This window comes from Eubalaena glacialis, chromosome 2, assembly GCF_028564815.1.
Source record: "Eubalaena glacialis isolate mEubGla1 chromosome 2, mEubGla1.1.hap2.+ XY, whole genome shotgun sequence".
NCBI classification, from domain to species: Eukaryota; Metazoa; Chordata; class Mammalia; order Artiodactyla; family Balaenidae; genus Eubalaena; species Eubalaena glacialis.
Window position 1 is genome coordinate 36,772,564 of NC_083717.1, and position 14,171 is coordinate 36,786,734.

At 47.9% G+C, this 14,171-nt stretch overlaps 2 protein-coding genes across 4 annotated transcripts in view; one reads left to right on the forward strand and one right to left on the reverse strand.

Annotated features, from left to right (window-relative positions):
- The window catches only part of HOMER2 (homer scaffold protein 2), a 95,461-nt gene that overhangs the window by 18,107 nt on the left and 63,183 nt on the right, over nt 1-14,171 (forward strand). The gene's annotated exons all lie outside the window — the stretch shown is intronic.
- Nucleotides 1,596-1,841, reverse strand: LOC133085747 (small ribosomal subunit protein eS27-like; the record flags this gene model as incomplete). Its single annotated transcript, XM_061182938.1, has 1 exon — nt 1,596-1,841. A coding segment is annotated over one exon (246 nt), but the record flags the coding sequence as incomplete, so codon positions are not given.

Genomic DNA, 14,171 nt, shown 5'->3' on the forward strand with positions numbered 1-14,171 from the left:
CCCATGTCTCATCTGGGGCTGTGAGCCCACCTCTGTGGGCCCTCAGGTGCCCACCTAGATGGCCTGTGGCATCTATTCCAGAATGTCGAGTTGGGTGAGATGAGCACTGAATTGGACCTGGGGTTGAGCAGAGCTTGCTTAAGGGGGGCCCCGTACCTCCCTGCAACCAGCGTGTTCCCAAGCAAAAGCTGGGGTCCTACCTGACTTTGGCACCAACAGAATCTGATCTGCTAAATTTGAAAGTGACTCCCATGGGACAAAACTGATGATTAATCGAGTTTGGCCTTTGTCAGGGCTTCCTCCCTTTTTTTTCTTCTCTGTTTTTTTTGTTTGTTTTTTTAAAGCAGGCATGTTTCACCAAGGATGGAATATTCTGGAAAATTGGAATTGGAATCCCACAACCCGATTGAAAGCCATATCCCTTACTTCAAGGGAGGGAGCTAAAAAAAGCCACTCCTTGGCTTCTCCCGTGAATTTTAAATATTCTGAAAGCTTTGCCCACAAAGGAAACAATGCCTCATTCCTTAAATAATTAAGTAGAGTACACCGAGCATGGCAGTGTGGCCCAGGCCTGGTCATACTGTGCCTCTGGGAGCCTCTCAGGGGGAGAGCTTGGCTGGGTGCCCGAGGAGGTTCTCCTCATAGAGAAAGGGATGCAGCTTCAAACAGCTGCCTTGCAAGCAGCCGGCGAAATTGGCACAGCCCTGGAAATGTCACGAAAGCGGCTGAAGGTGTCATGTGATATAATGCAAGTTTTCCCCTGAGAGGCTGCATCCATCAGCTGTTTGTATCAGCCCCGTGAATTCTTAGTTGGTCTTATTTGTCCCTTCACTGCCACGTGACTGCGCACGTGAGACAAGCATGGCTTCGGGCCACATCTGCATTCTCCCAACCACTGTATGTAGTATTGGCACTGGTTTCTATATGTACTTGGTGGAGATTTCTGGAGACTCTGCAGGGAAGAGAAGGCTACTTTATCTTCTGGCATATGACCCTCCCCTCAGGAGCCATGGTGGCATCTCAGAACTGGCCGATTATTTCCCAGCTTTCTTCCTGTTCTGTAATTACACAGGTTCTTTATCTGTGAGGCCACAGAATGGTGTGCTGGACAGACATAGGTCATGCCAGACGGTCATTGTGGTGTCTTACTTGGATTCTGTAGAAGATTGAGTTCTGCCAGGAGGAAGGGAAGTAATATTTGTTGATTATCTATAGGCATTATTTCATTTAAGCTTCATGTTTTATGGATAAGGAAATGAGTTCAGAGAGGTTAAGTTACTTGTTTAACGTCACACAGCCAGGACTCTGAGTGGGCTGGTGGTTATATACGTTGTATGACTCTGAGACTTTTACAGTTCCATGACAAAAACAATCTTTGTTTCAAAAGTACTTGAGGTTTAAAAGAAAAGAGGTGTGTTTAAGGAAGCTCTGTTAGCACACCTTCCAAAGGGCAGGGGTTATAAGCAGGTATTTAGTCTGATGTGAACCCATGGCTGTTCATGCAGCTGAGTTTTCTTTTTCTTTCCTTTTTTTTTTTTTAAATCCAAAATGTGTTTATTGGGATGGTTTCCCATTCATCTTGATTCAGGGTGCTTTTAGTGCTGCCTCTGTCTGAAGGAGCATCCTCCTGTAAGCCTTGCTTTTCCTCCTGTAGGCTGGCAGAGGACAGTAGAGCAGCCAACGCACAAAACTGTTTGTGCATGGCTAAAGACGGTGGTGATTTTATAGCATCCTGGGCATTTCACATCCATGAAATAGGAATTGGGGCTCTGCACCAGGCGCTTCTTCTTGTGTTTCCTCTTCTCCTCCTCTGGAGAGGAATGAAGGAGATCCTTTGCAAGAGGTGTATTTTCGTGGGGAAGTCATCACTACCAGAACGCAGCTGAGTTTTCTACAGATTTTGCCCTGAATCTCCCGAACCCATTCCTTGGTTTTCCTTTTCTCATCCTTCTCTCTTCCAGTTTCTCTCTGGTCCTTTTTCTCAGATTTCAGTAGAGGTTCTCAGAATGACTTAATTCTTCAGTCTTCTTGAGTTGTATGTTGCAATCACATCTATTAAGACAATGTTCAGATCACATAGTAGGCATCTGAGTCCCCAATAAGTAAACCTGTTAGGCTGGGTCTATGTTGGATGAGTTATATCGATATTAATCTTGACACAGAGCAGGGTGGTAAGCTCACCAAAGGCACATTGCTCTCACCTGCTTTTTGGCTGTGAATCAGGATCTTGCCCACACTTGCCAGGGGTTCAAGCTTTAGCTGATTGCCTGCATTGTTTGTCTGAAGGATGCACGAGAACTTTTTTTCCCCCCAAGTGTCCTGGCAGCTTTGCTGTAGCTGGGCCTCTCCTGGCTGTAATAGAAGGAGCTGCCTGTCAGGAACTGGAGCTGGAAGGTGCTTGAGTGATGTGATTTTCAGGACTGGTTTCCCTGTCAGCACTTTATCTCCACAAAAGGGCGTGGTTTTCAAGCCCCTCCATCCTAGGTGAGAGGTCAGACTAAGTCTGAAGTAGTGAAATTTGGTTCTGTTTGTGCATCTTACAAAAATTGTTTGGTTTATTTATATGTTTTTTTTCCTAGAGCAAATCTCTTACCCACGAATGGCTAAACTAACCTAGTGAGTCATGAGTGCAGCTTGAAAAGGAAGTCACAGACTGAAATTATGATCTGAAACCTAGATAGGATCTCGTTAAGTGTCTTTTGCTGGGAGGAAGTTCATGGTTGAGGGTCTTCTAGGTAATCTGTTTTTAGAATGAACTTTTTCAGGTAGCCTCTGAAACTATTCTTGGTAACAGGTAAAATGAATTTCCCCCACATCCATGGGATCAAATATTTGCATGGCAGCAGCAGAAAGCACTGTTTATGCTCAGATCTCCGTGTCTATGGGCTTCTGATGCTTCATGCTTGGGTTTTTCAGAATCAACAGCTTTATTTAGGTCACCTGTATTCAGGTGGCAGCCAGTGGGAACAGAGCTGCATCCAAGCAGGCTGGGTGGAAGCGTGCAAGCAGCAGGTTTAGCCCAGCAATGCAGTTCTTAAATATGAACTTTGCTGCTCCATTCCCTCAGTTAAGTAATATTTACTGAGTACTTCCAGGGGTGACTAAGATGGATTTGGCCTCTGTCCTTGTAGAGCTTACAGTATAGCAGGGGAGATGGATATTGAATAATTACAAAAGTAAAATTCATTCATTCAACAAGTGTTTGTTGAGTATCTGGTATACCAGGTGCTGCATGTGGTGAACCAGAGAAGAATCCCTGCCTTTGTGACACTTACATTCGAACAAGTCACATGATAAATCACACTATAACAAATAAGTAAATTTTATGGCATATTAGAGGTGATAAATGCCATGAGCAATAGAGCAGGTAAAGGTGATTGGGAGTAGGAACCGGGCGGGGTGGGTGAGTGGGTGCCAGTTGCAGAGAGTGGGATGCATGGAATGAAGATTATAGATGGGTTTGGAGTTATTGATAAATGGCAGGTTTTGACAGGGAGTTGGAGAGGCTGAGGGAGGTTCAAGCAGTTAGGAGGCCAGTTGGAAGGATCATGTATGTGTGGGTCGAAATGACTGAGAATCAGGACAGGAGTCGTGTAGGAGAGAGGGCCTGTGATCCTGAAATCATCAAGAAACGAGGGGGAGTGACACGGGGCTGGTGGTTGACAGCAGCAGTGAGGGGTAGAGGATGACAGAGTCTGATGACAAGAGATTGAAGACCGGGGACTTTGAGGGAGGAGGGAAGTGGTAGTGAGGAGCCTGGTCATCCAGCTGTGCTCTGCAGGAGAGGTACAGGGTGTCGCGAGGGCAGATGGTAGGGGTGTCTGGCCTGGAAGGGAGAGGCTGGGTAAGGCGTCTGTGATAATTTATAATAAATATATATTTGGTCTTCGTCTTGTTCCTGGCACAGAGCTCCTCAAACCCTTGGAATTTCCTGTGAAGAGAGCCTTAAAGGCGTCTTGTTATGTTAATGAGGTGACTTGGAAAGCACCTGAGGATGGGGGACCCAGCCACATGATTAGAGGGTTGGAACTTTCAGCCACCCTCCCCCACCTCTGGGGAGGGGAGAGGGACTGGAGGTTGAATCAATTGCCAATGATGTCATCAATCATGCCTCTGTAATTAAACCTCCATAAAAACCCAAAAGGGCAGGGTTCAGAGAGCTTCCAGGTTGGTGAACACGTGGGCATTTGGGGCGTGTGGCGCTCAGAGGGAGCAGGGACATTCTGAGTCCTTTTTCTATACCTTGCTCTATGTGTCTCTTCCATCTGGCTGTTCCTGAGTTATATCCTTTCATAATAAACCAGTGATCTAGTGAGTAAAATGTTTCTATGAATTCTGTGAACTGCTCTAGCAAATGAATCAAACTGTTGAGACCTTGAATCTGTCGCCAGCTGGTGAGAAGCACAGGTGGTAACTGGACTTGTGATTGACATACGAAGTGGGGGCGGGAGGGGGTCTTGTGGGACTGAACCTGTGACCTGTGGGATCTGACCCTCTCTTCAGGTGGATGGTGTCAGAATTGAGTTGGATTGTAGGACACCCAGCTTGGTGTCTCAGAGAGTTGCTTGGGGAAAACCCACACATTGGAATTGGGTGGAGGGACTTCCCTGGCGGTCCCGGTGGTTAAGACTTCGCCTTCCGGTGCCGAGAGTGCGGGTTCCATCCCCGGTTGGGGAGCTAAGACCCCACATGCTGCGTGGCCAAAAAACCAAAACATAAAAAAAAAGAAGCAATATTGTAACAAATTTAATAAAGACTTTAAAAATGGTCCACATAAAAAAAAAAATCTTTAAAAAAAATTAAAAAAAAAAAAAGAAAGAAATTGGGTACAGAATCTTAGCTTCCCAGAAGAAGTGCTGTTTGAGAGGGTGGTGGGTGGGTAGATGTGGTCCAGAAAAGGTCAATAGGGAGCACGAACTCTGTAATGGTCAGGAGGAGGCCTGCCTCACAAATCAGGGGTGAGTGTGGACAAGGAGCTGGAGAGAAAAGGGGGTTTCCTGAGTTAGTTGTTTAGTGCTGCAGTAGGAGGAGACCTGTTTGGGTGACTGGTGGCTGCATAGAGACCCAGGTGGGCCAGATGGAGATTCTCTGTGGCCACCCAGGAGGCCAGCTGTTGAAGCACCAGGTGGGCCAGTTGCTGCCTGCTGCCCCATCTTACTGCCTGGTGGGTGGTTCATCAACATGGTCCAGACAGGCCCCAGGGGCACCTTTAGGAGTTGTGAGCCTCTGGGCAGGAACCTGAAGGTTTGGGGAACTCAGGAGGTATTTTCTGGGTTTTCTCCTGACTGTGGAGACTTTGGGAAAGACTGTGGGGTTGCTGCTGGTGAGCAGGATTTGGATTTCTGGATCATTCCTTAAGGCCTGGGATGACAGCCTTGGTAAGAGATGGATAAGGATGAACCTGTTTGCCCAGAGACCCGCTGAGGTCCTCAGGAGGGCTTCTGCCTGAATATGGTGGCAGGGGAGGCGGCCTGGGGAGGAGGGTCAGGGAACACAGGTGTGGGGCCTCATGGAACAAGTGGGAAGGGAGCCTGAGGGGTGTGTTGGGTTTAGGTGACCCAGGTGACTCCCGCCTGATAACTTTGTGTGCCCTTGGGTGCGTTACTTAATCTTTTCCCCCTGTTTTCCTCTGTAAAATGAAGACACAGACACTGATTCTCAAGGTTGTTGGGAAAATGAGGTGAGCTATGTATGTCAGCGCCCAGCACGATGCCAGACACCGACAGATGATCAATACATGCCAGGACCTCTAGGAAATACCTTTTCCAAGGTACTGCCAAGATCTGGTGAGTGGATCTCAGCATTGCTGTAGGACATGGAAAGGCATTTCCTATTTAAAAATCAGATGCCTTAGGAGAGGCACACGAATTGCGCTGCAGATGTGAATGTGCATGGAAACCCGTGAATTTGAGGATGGAAGCTTGACGCAGAGCACTTGGAGGAGATGAAAAGAAAGTGGGGAGAAGTCTACACACAGGCCATCTGGGCCTTTGGAGGGGACGGGCAGTGTGTCCTTGGTATATGGGAAGGAGCACGGGCTGTTCTGGGCACACGTAGGCCCCAACTGTCTGGACACCTGCTAGCTGCCTGGGTCTGCTAAAAGTCGAGTGTCAGACCTTTTCCAAAAGGGAGAAGAACCTGTAGAAGATCCAGTATGATAAATAGCCCCCATCTGATTCATCATAACCAGAGCACAGTGTGATAGGAAAACATGTCATTCTTCTAATAGTCACTTATTTCTGTCTACTGAGACCTACCAATGCTCTGTACATTTCCTTCCAAACCTAACGAAGTGTAAATGGAACTTGACTGACCGTTTGCTCGGACACTTTTGTTCTCTCTGTGCACCCTTCTCTCTCACCCCTTTGTTTTTTTTGTTTTGTTTTGTTTTTTGGCTGCGCCATGCAGCTTGCAGGATCTTAGTTCCCTGACCAGGGATGGACCCTGGGCCACGGCAGTGAAAGTGCCAAATCTTAACCCCTGGACTGCCAGGGAATTCCCTCACCACTTTGTTAAGACATGTTTTCTGGGTGCCAGGCTCTGGCTGTGACATGGCACATAAAACGTAGTCCTGGCCCTTAAGCTCACCCCAGTAGAGCTGTGCTTTCAGGCCAGGCAGAGTGCATTGAGAAAGGTCATTTGTGCAGCACCTGGGGTAAAGGGAGGAGTTGCTGGTGGAAGCCATAAGCTGGGCCTCCAGCTGTCCTGTTGCAGCCTGGAGCTGAGAGGGTCAATATATCTCTACATGCCTCTGTGTGTGTATGTGTGCATGCACGTGTGTATGTGTGCTTGTGTGTATGTGTGCCTGGAAGGAAAACATTACCTAGCAGTTCTGCTGTAGAGAGGGGTTCCCACTGCTGTCAAACAAAGGTCTGCTTGTTTGCCCTGTGGAATTTCACAGGGTCACACCAGCCAGGGGCTAGTCCCTCTGGGCCCTCTGTGACTTGGGTTCACTCAAAGCTCTGGCCGCAACTTCAAGCACTTCCTCTATCAGGGTGCTGCAGGGGCTCTGGAAATGAAGACCTGATTCCTGCCCAAGGGGGCTTACAGTCCAATTTGGGGGGTACAGCACACCTATAGCTACCCAAAGACAAGGCAGAATAATATGAGGGCCACAGAGGAGACACAGAAAGCTAGGCTCCAGAGAGAGAATCCGGTCTGGTGGTGGACCCAGGCGCCTCTGGAAGAGGTGACCAAATTGCACTTTGTCTTGAAAGATGGTAGGATTCTGACCAGTGGGGGTGGGCTAAGTGGGGGGTGGCCGTGAACAAGGGGGCATTCCAGGTGGAAGGCACAGCTCCTCTGAAGGCACAGGTATGGATGAGCAGGAACTTCTGTTTTGTTAATCCTGTACGTTGGTACAGGGATTGATAGGGAGGAGGAGACAAAGGCTGGGTGAGGTCTTGGATTTGGGCTCCGGGCCTGGGGATGGGGGCTGCCTTCACAGCCCTTGTATGAATAGCTAGACAGAGCAGACGCCCGTGGTTGGTCTGAATGGGGTGCAGTTGACGCTGTGTAGTACAAGGGAATCCAGCACAAAAAGGCTCCCTTTACTCGTGTATCGCTTGTTTGAGGTCCACAAGGGCTGACTTTCTATTGAACGTGGCCTGTCTCAGCTCCTGCGGGGTCAGCATACACCTGGTGCCATGGGGTTCTGTGGAGCCTCGGGCACAAATTATTTTTGTGCTCCTTCAAATGCCCGTGTTTATTTTTAAACTTGAGCCTTGGTAAGGCAGGGATGTGTCATGCAGGCTTCGCTTTTGAGTGAAAAGGTTCTCTTGGGCTGATGGAACCTGCAAAAGATGTTCCCCATTTAACATTGTCCTTTCTCTTCATTTCATGTCCCAGTGCCTGTATTCCGGCCTTATAGGGAAGGCCACAGAAGTAATTTGCTTTTAAAAAAAAATCCTGGAAAGAGGAAAGCCGCATGCAGTTTGCCAGTCCCATAACTCGCACTGGCAGATCTGTGTCAGGAGCAGCAGTGCTCAGACAAGGAGGGTCTGTGTGTGTCGGAGGTGGGTGGGAGGTGACAAGCTGGGATGTGAACCCGAAACCTGCCGTCCCCACCCCCACTTCCCACCAATGGGAGCCCACGGACAAGGGACTTAGAATAGAACGTCTGTTATCTCTGCGGCATATGCAAGTTATAACTGAAAAGTTAATGAGATTAACGTAGAGTTTAAGATGAAGGATTCAGCGCATGTGCCTCTGTCTCCCCTTCCTCCCCAGAACCCATTAAAATGATAATAAAGAGATTATTACAAGTATAATCCTATGACAGCAAAGTGAATGGGAGGGAATTAGCAGCAGCTGAGAGATTGCAGCAAATTTCTGGACGATAGAAAGCAGGTGGAGGTATGGCCACATCAGAAATGTAGCAGAGGAGCCCAGAGCCCAGTGGGCCCGAGTGGAGCGGGCCAGTCTGCCCTGCAGAACCCCAGAGAGCCTCTCAACTAAGCCTGCAGGTCCATCCCAGGGCAGGAATGAGACGTGGTGCTGAAAGCTGGGACTTTAATGGAAGGTCTCAGGGGAAAATGAGGACAGGTGAACTTCGTTGGCGGAGGCAAGGCTGGGGGTGTGGGTGCTGGCCTTCTAGAACAAAGCCTTCCTTCATCCGGCGTGGATCTGTGGTCAATGGATGGTGTTTGAAGCCATGGTACCTACTCAGTTAGATTAGCTAGGGAGGGAACGAGGAGTGCTCTCACGCTGAGGAATCAGGAAGAGGAAGAGCCAGCAAAATAAACGTCTAATCAGATAACATGGATGAAAGACAATCAATAGTAAAGCCAGGCCTTCAAGACACCAAGGGAAAATAATTTTTTAACCATTGGAAAAAATTTTTATATCCTGCAGAGTAGACTGAAAAATGTCCCCTATAAATATCAGGCCCTAATCTCTGGAACCTGTGTTACCTTATAAGGTAAAAAAAGGGTCTCTAGATGTGATTAAGGGGAGGATCTTGAGATGAGGAGATTATGGTGGATTATCCTGGTGGGCCCTGATGCAATCACACGTGTCCTTATGAGGGAGAGGCCTAAGGAGATTTTACTATACACAGATACAGAAGAGAGATGGGGACATGAAGACCTCAGCAGAGAGAGATTTGAAGATGGAGGGAGAGGTCAAGGAATGCAACCCTAGAAGCTAGAAAAGGCCAGGAGTCGGATTCTCCCCTCAAGCCTTTGGAGGGAGCTTGACCTTCCTGACACCTTGGTTTTAGCCCAGTGAAACTGATTTCGGACTTCTGGCCTCCACACTGTGAGAGAATAATCCTGTTGTTTTAAGCCACCCAGTTGGTGGTCATTTGTAGCCCTAGGAAGCAAATACACCTAGCCAAATTCATCAAGTGTCAGGGGGGAGAGTAAAGGCAGTTACAGGTATGCAAGGACTTAAAAGTTTACTTCCCACTCATTCTGAGGGTCTACACCAGCCAAACAAGGGTGAAGCCTATGAAGGAGGCAGCTGGGGGCAGAAAGAGAATTGGTAGCTTCTGGAAGCCTAAAGAAAAGAACTTCCAGACAGACGGCTGTGAGTGGGCCTCAGAAGCACCCAGTCCAAATTAGAACTGGAAGTCGTCAGCTCCAAGAATAATATCTCCAGGACAGAGACTGGAATGGATTCCAGGAAATGTTCAGAATGAACAAGAAGCTGGAAGACCACAAGGCTTATAGGAAGATGGGCTGTGTTTCTTTTCTCAATAGGAAAAAGAAGGCAATAGAAAAATGCCACAAAAAAGAAAAATGACCACAAGCATGTTGTGATCCAAATGTGAAACACACTAAGATACCACCTGCTTTGAACGGTGGGGAGAGTGCTGGAGAGGAGAAGCTTCTCTTTGACCTGGATGCTGGGAACTTTTCCTTTGAGGAGCATTTGGCTCTTGACATTGGAACTGTACAGAAGGAAATAGAATTCCTGGCACATTTCTTGGCTCTGCAGGGAACAGTATTTATATAGTCATAATAATGTTCTCTTTTTAAATGGTGACATAGTGCTCTATTGTGGTAATGTATTAACTGAACTCTTCCTGGACATTCCATTTAATTCCTGGTTGACTCTTTGACTTTTTTTTTTTTTTGTAACTAATGCTGGAGTCTGAGGTCAGTTTGACCCATGAAACCTCTTTGTGGGGAGAGTTGAAGAACTGAATTGTTAGACTAGTAATGTGTAATCATGCACCTGAGGCGCCCCAGGTGGAAGAGTGACGGCGGGATTCTGGACGGAGGTGGTTTCGTGGCCCACCTAGACTGTCCCCATTACTGGGCCTTGGTCCTCCTGGATCCTTCCCTGGTGAGCAGCCTGGTGCTGCTTCCTGGAGCAGTGGCCTGTGGGCAGAAGGGGATGTTGGGTGGGGCAGGCACGCGGCCTTACAGGTGGTGCACACGGGAGAAACCTGAGCTTGTTTAGATGCCAACAGAAAGGATCCAGAAACAGAGAGAGGCTGTGGTTGTAAGCGAGGCCAGAGTTGCCCAATCTTCTTAACGTCATGGACACACGGAAAATATTTGTACAGCTCATGGGTAAACGGACGAAACTGCTCATGGTCAGAAGTGACCAGCCCGGGCACTCCAGTCGTCCCCGGCTCTGCTGTGCACCCGAGGGTTGAGGAGATCCCCTTGTCAACAAGCTCCTTCCTCCCAACCCCGTGACATCTTTGTACAAATGAGAAAAAAGCCACTTCTTTCTCAAGACACCTTCCAGATGCCTGGTTTCTGCCAGGCAATTGACAGAGTCAGTGGGCAGAGCTTTGATGAGCCACACCGCGATGGATGGATGCCCTCCGAGTTCTGTGCCGTGCAGACTCATGGCTCAGCACACCTGTGGCCCATTTGAGGACGCTGCTAGGAAGAAGGTTAAGGGCCTGAGCTGCAGGGGAGCGGACAGAGGCCAGAGATGTTCCTGCTGTGTGCTGGCATGAGACTCCTCGGGGTTCTGCCGTGCCGACAGAGCCGAAGGTGGGAGCACCTGAAATAGGACTGCAGGGAGGTGAGGTGTGGGCGCCACGTTCAGGAGAGACACCTGGGCTGTAGGCAGACATCTCGGCCTCATCACGAGAAGATGCTTCTTGAAGCTGTGGAAGTGAGCGTATGGAAAAGCTCCATGGAGAAGAACTTGGGAACAAGCAAGTAAGCCCCTGTGGATCACCCAGCACCCCTGCTAAGGTGGGGCCTGATATTCAAGTAGAACATGGAAATGAGCCCCCAGTGGGAGGGGAATCTGAGCACTGTGGTGTCCCGTCCCATGGCTTTTGGGCACTGTCCCAACCAGATCGAGGATCCCTGGCAAAGACCTCTGACTGCCGTACCTGAGCCCTCAGGTCTGCACCCTTAGGTGCTGGCTTTCTTCACCCAGTACTCACTCAGTGTCACTGCCAGTGTGTGCTGTCTGGGACAGCATCTCATTCATCTCTCTGTCCCTAGGGCCAAGTGTTAGATTTTTGAAGGGCTTTTAGGAGTGTAGATAGAGGTTTGGGCCTGGATGCTTGGAGGATGCAGGGCTCCAGCAGCCCTGCCTGCTCTTGGCCCCGGGTGTCCTTGGGAATCCACTGCCCCGGTGTTCTCCACGACTCTGACTCTGAGCTGCTCCGTGGAGTGTAGGGTCCAGTCCTGTAGAGCTCCGGCCTCGCCAGCTGTCCCAGGGACGCTCTCCGGAACTGAAGGAGGCCTGCTTTGGGGCCCCCACACCTGAGCTCTTGGACCAGATGAGCTGGTTACACATTTGCCCTTGACATTGTGGGTAATAATAGAAAGGAATTTTTGCTTTGTTGGGCACATCCGATATACTTTCCACATTACATCAAAGCCAAATCATTTAGTTCAGCAAATATTTTGGACCTACTGTGTGCGTGGGACTGCAGCAAATAAAAGGCTGGAGAGAGGTGCATGTCAGAGTAAACTCACGGTGGCTCTAGGACAAGGGATTTATTTTTATTTACTAGGCTTCCTTCCCTTAAGACATACAGTGTTTCAGCCTCATAATGTTAACTGCTAAACATGTCACTTCTGCCTTACGTGGTGCTGGGACTTGTTGCTCTCCCCACGGGGGCAGGTCCTCTCTGCTTGTGCCTTCCCGTGTGTGTCTTTGGTGTCGTGTGCAATGTCCTTGGGTGCAAAGGAAATGGCTGTCCAGCAGTTCCCACCCAGGGGCCTGGGAGGGTAGGAACCGGTGTCCAAGCTATTTCATTATTTCCCTAAGACAAAGGGCAGTTGTTCTGCTTTAGGCTGCTTGGGCAGGTAACTAATGTACCTTCCTTTTTGGCTGGAATCCTATCAATTCTTGAGGCCACCTTGGTGAAATCCTGCTGATTAGAAAGCTGTTTGGAAGTTATACATGACTTCAGTCAATAAAGAAGTGAGAAAACAAATTATTCTTTCATAAATACTGCCTGGAAGGTCAAAATCTTTCAATAAGTGGGGTCCACAGGGAAGATATGAATAATAAATGGCCACTTCTTGGTCAGTAGGTTGGAAACCAGTGGATTAACTGTGAGTTAGAAACAAGCCCAAACAACCACTAAAATTGAGGGTTCTGGCTCTTTCCAGGGCAGTCCGTGGTTTGGAGATATCCAGCCAAGCTCCTGGGCACTCAGAGGGCACCTTGGGTCTCAGTTCTGTTTTTACCAAATCCCTATCCAGCTTCTGTCAATGCTGTTCCCTGGCTAGCTAAACTTTTTAAGAAAAAACAGTTCATTGAGGTATAAATGACATACAAAAAGCTGTACATATTTGATGTACACAACCTAATGAGTTTGGAGATAAGAACACACCTGCGAAACTGTCATCACAATCTATGCCATAAACAAATCCATTCCCTCCAAAAGCTTCCTCCTGCCCTTCTTGCTTATTATTTGTGTGTGTGAGATAAGAACACTTAACAGAAGATCTTTGCAAAATGGTAAGTATACAATATAATGTTAACTCTTGGCACCATGCTGTATAAAGTTCCTTTTTTTTTTTGCCTGCGCAGCATCGGAGACCTTAGTTCCCTGACCAGGGATTGAACCCGTAACCCCCGTGGTGGAAGCATGGAGTCTTAACCACTGGACCGCCAGGGAAGTCCCTGTATAAAGCTCTTGAGAGCACCTACCCCTCTCCCTCTGTCAACCGTGGTGTTTGGGGTCCTCTCACACCTGTCTTATTTGGTCCAGGTGGTTCTACACTTGACCTCTAGGTTGGGAAGCGAGCGACACTGGCCTCTCTCTTGCCCAGACACAATTTCAGGTTGTAGCAAGGCTCACTGTCTTCACCTCGCACGCATTCAATAACCCTCATTTCTCCCTTGCCAGAGAAAACCCCAGCTCTGTGGTCACCATTCCCTGGTCTTTCTCATGCACACACAGGTAGCTCCAGAGCTCCCTGGATTCTGAGGCAGAGGTCGTGGTGGTCTTGTTCTGGGGTATTCCCAATGGTCAGCATAGCTCTCCTATGGAGCTGCGGAGTAGATATTTGCTAAGTTAATATATATTTATATTTGTATGCATATCTATAAGAATGAGATCATAGTAGGATGCTTTTTTGTAACCTTCTCTTTTCATTTTAATACCATATGTCCTTATTAACATCTATAGTCCTAGTGTTGGCGAGCTTTTGTTGGAACTCTGGAACCTATGAGTTCTTTTTTGTTTGTTTTGTTTTCTTTGAAGAAGAGATTTTGAGTGACACTGAAGCCCTTCAAGTCCTAGCTGGTTCTGTTCAGAAGGAAAGGGGACACAGACTGTACTCAGCAACACCTGTTGGCCTCCTTATTCAGTAACTTCTGGATGTAAATCATTGAATGATAATTTAACGAAGTAAAGAATAAATCATGATGGGTAAAGGAAAAAAGAACATCTTTCCATGTTAGTAAGTACTACAATTTTTAAAGGCTGAGTGGTATGTCTTGCATGGGTATATTATGCTTGATTTAAACAATCCCTCACTTTGGACCATTTAGGTTATTTACAAGGATTGCGTGTGTGTCGGGGGAGGTGTGTGTAATAAACAGCTCTTCAGTGACTGCCCTTTTGCCCTCATACCTTTGCACATCCTCATTTATTGCCCTTGAATAGGTTCCTAGAAGTGGAGTTGTTCGAAATTGAGTTGTTTGTAGTGAGGTGGATGGATCTAGAGTCTGTCATACAGAGAGAAGTAAGTCAGAAAGAGAAGAACAAATACCGTGTGCTAACACATATA